Source organism: Jaculus jaculus, chromosome 1 (genome assembly GCF_020740685.1).
Source record: "Jaculus jaculus isolate mJacJac1 chromosome 1, mJacJac1.mat.Y.cur, whole genome shotgun sequence".
Classification (NCBI taxonomy): Eukaryota; Metazoa; Chordata; class Mammalia; order Rodentia; family Dipodidae; genus Jaculus; species Jaculus jaculus.
In genome coordinates, this window is record NC_059102.1 from 341,850,021 (window position 1) to 341,852,944 (window position 2,924).

At 40.6% G+C, this 2,924-nt stretch overlaps 1 protein-coding gene across 1 annotated transcript; it reads right to left on the reverse strand.

Annotated features, from left to right (window-relative positions):
- Positions 1 to 667: 667 nt before the first annotated feature.
- LOC101610497 (ubiquitin-fold modifier 1) lies at positions 668 to 947 on the reverse strand. The gene has a single exon (XM_004670105.2). It carries the CDS (start codon positions 923 to 925, stop codon positions 668 to 670), a length of 258 nt encoding a protein of 85 aa, XP_004670162.2. The 5' UTR covers positions 926 to 947.
- Positions 948 to 2,924: the final 1,977 nt, after the last annotated feature.

Consider the following 2,924-nt stretch of genomic DNA (forward strand, 5'->3'; position numbering starts at 1 on the left):
TGTCATGTAAGTTGGTATTAAAAGAATACATAACTCAACAAAAGATGTTTCTACATTTCTCAATTCAATTATAAACACTGAATTTTGCAAGATCGCAGTTAAAATATTTATAGATACAATGGATAGATCTAAAAATTCACCTTTTGGCTTCATGATGAGAAATTAAAATTTATAGGATATATTAAGGTTGAAACTTAAAAAACTAAGATTTTTTTTCACTGAGATGTCTATTAACGTCATCAGACTATAGAGTAATCAAACTACGAGTTTTCAAGTAAGATAATATCAAGTCACTTGTCATCCATGACCCATAATCCTTTTATATTTTAACTCAAATACAAGTGTGACAATGAACTTTAATTTTCAAAATGTTCTGGCTAAGAATTATTAGCCAAGTCAGATAATCCATTTGCCACAAGTGAACTCTCACTTGTGATGAGGTAGCAACCATCAACTGTACCACCTTCTCTGGAGGTCGTGCCCTCCACCCATGAGGCTTCCCACTTTATATGAAAAGTATGAACAACAAGGGACAGAAGAGCCACCGTTCATTGTTTCTTTGATTCTTGTTATTTTCATAGTATCTTAAATACCTGATTTCAATTTTACAGCAACAACAAGCATCAATATTTATTCTGGTCGGTAACTGTGCTCCAAGTTGCATGTATTAATGACTTCCAACATGATCTCTAGGAATAATTCGTAGTTCTGAACCGTGCTTTAGAAAAACATTTCCAGCAGTCTGAGCAGGATTTATTCCTATTCCATCATTGGTAATCATTGCACTTGTTGCTGCAGGAACTTTAAATTCTTCTGCTGCAAACTTTAAGACTGCTGTAAAAGGTGTACTTTCAGGAACACTGAGTACTTTGTAAGGCAGCCGCGGGTCCGACGTGAGCGTGATCTTAAAGGACACCTTCGACATGGTGGAGCCGCACTGACGCCCCGCAGGCGGGTCTGGAGCCGGCGGAGGGGCTGCGCCCGCCCCCAAGACCTTTTTTTTTTTAAAAAAAATTTATTTATTTATTTATTTGAGAGCGACAGACACAGAGAGAAAGACAGATAGAGGGAGAGAGAGGGAATGGGCGCGCCAGGGCTTCCAGCCTCTGCAAACGAACTCCAGATGCGTGCGCCCCCTTGTGCATCTGGCTAACGTGGGACCTGGGGAACCGAGCCTCAAACCGGGGTCCTTAGGCTTCACAGGCAAGCGCTTAACCGCTAAGCCATCTCTCCAGCCCGAGAAAGACCTTTTGAAGACTTACTCTGTTTTGAGAAAGTATGAAGTGGAGGATTCTAAGCAGAGCTGGAGAACCATGTTATTCACTGAAGGTCTGACATTACACTGTATGGCTCGAATCCACCAACCAACTGGTGTGAGTTCTTTGCTCTGTTTGATGTACCTGCATAGACAGCTACTGTTTGAGGGTAAACTTTCCCATGATGCCTGATATCATTTTGTTTATAAAGTCTTAACCCTTATTTTTGACTGGGAAATAGTTTGATAAAACTAGAAGTCTTTACTGTCTCCAAATTTCCAACTAGAGATCTATATAACCTCACTGTTAGTGAAATATTAGAGAGCTTTGAATGTGGTAGGAGTCTGTCAAGACCTGGTTGACTAGGGTCTTATATGCAGCATTCTAAGCACCTTCAAGAGGAATAAAATTATCAATAGATTCAGACTCTTGAGCATAAATCCCTCCTAATTTGGAGGTGATATCTGCTTGCAGCTTGAAACCCCAATATAGTAATGGAAAGACAAATGTCTCTAAGGAATGTGACTGGTGGTGTGCTTTAAAGACCTTTAAAGACCTTTCCTGCCTTCTTAGCTATTTCCATGGAGTTCTGTGACTCAGGTTATTGCAGGAAAGCTAGAAGAAAATACACATAATTATGGTTAATAGTGATCAATGAGGATGATTGGAACTGGCAAAGACTGTCCTGGCTTTAAAGGAGGGGTAAAAAGGATTGGCAATGAGAAATTAATATGATGAGTTCTGATTATGATCAAATAACTTTGGATTGCCTGTGAGACATCCAAGTGGAGATATCTACTAAGCCGCTGAGTGTCTTTATGTCATGGTATGAGATATCAATGATTGAGAATTAAGACATAAGACATAGAGGAAGTCATGCATATAGGTGATATTGTCCAGGAAGAGAGAAAATGGGGATAGAGTTAGACATGGAATCTTGGGAAACATTAATATGTAGGGAATGGCTATCTGTAATCTCAGCACCCATGAGGCTGAGGCAGGAGAATCCCAAATTCAAGCCTGGGTTACATAGCAAGGTCCAATATATAAATAAGTAAAATGAAAGATTAAGGGGAGCTGGGTCGACTGCTCAGTGGATCGTTGTCATGCAACTCTGAGTACCCTGAGTTTGGATTCCTAAGCCCCATAAAAATCCAGACATAGGAATATAAAATAATAATCAAATTGCAGTTTCATTAAAAGTCTCTCCAAAGTCAACTGGTCTTGAGGCAGCTCTGACTGGGATAAATGAGTCTCTGGCGTAGGCTCAAGACATCATTGGGTTTTCCTCTCTGTGTTTCCTTCTGCCTTCCCAACTCTGGGTCAAGTATAAAGCTTAGGATTTGACCTACCTCTACTCTCTGTCTGAGGAAAGGATGAGGAGGCAGAAGACACCTGCTGGAGGATCCAGAGGGAAAGGCTTGAGCTTACTTATCCAACAAGCCACACAGAGGGAGAGACAGAATAAGGAAAGACTATGTGCACGTGTAACTCAAAGGCCATTTGGCCACTGGAGAAACTCTGCCTCAAGGGTATGTGAGAGGGTCCTTGAACCATTAGAATTGTAGGCTATGTGCTCTGTCTTGTTCCTTTAACTGGAGAAGGCAAATTCTTTCTGCACTCTAGGAATTCAACCTAAGTACAGCTCAGACTATATATCTGAAGAAT

Bases quoted from the DNA above. Each gene is read 5' to 3' on its own strand.
- LOC101610497 (XM_004670105.2), bottom strand. From the start codon at position 925: ATGTCGAAGGTGTCCTTTAAGATCACGCTCACGTCGGACCCGCGGCTG.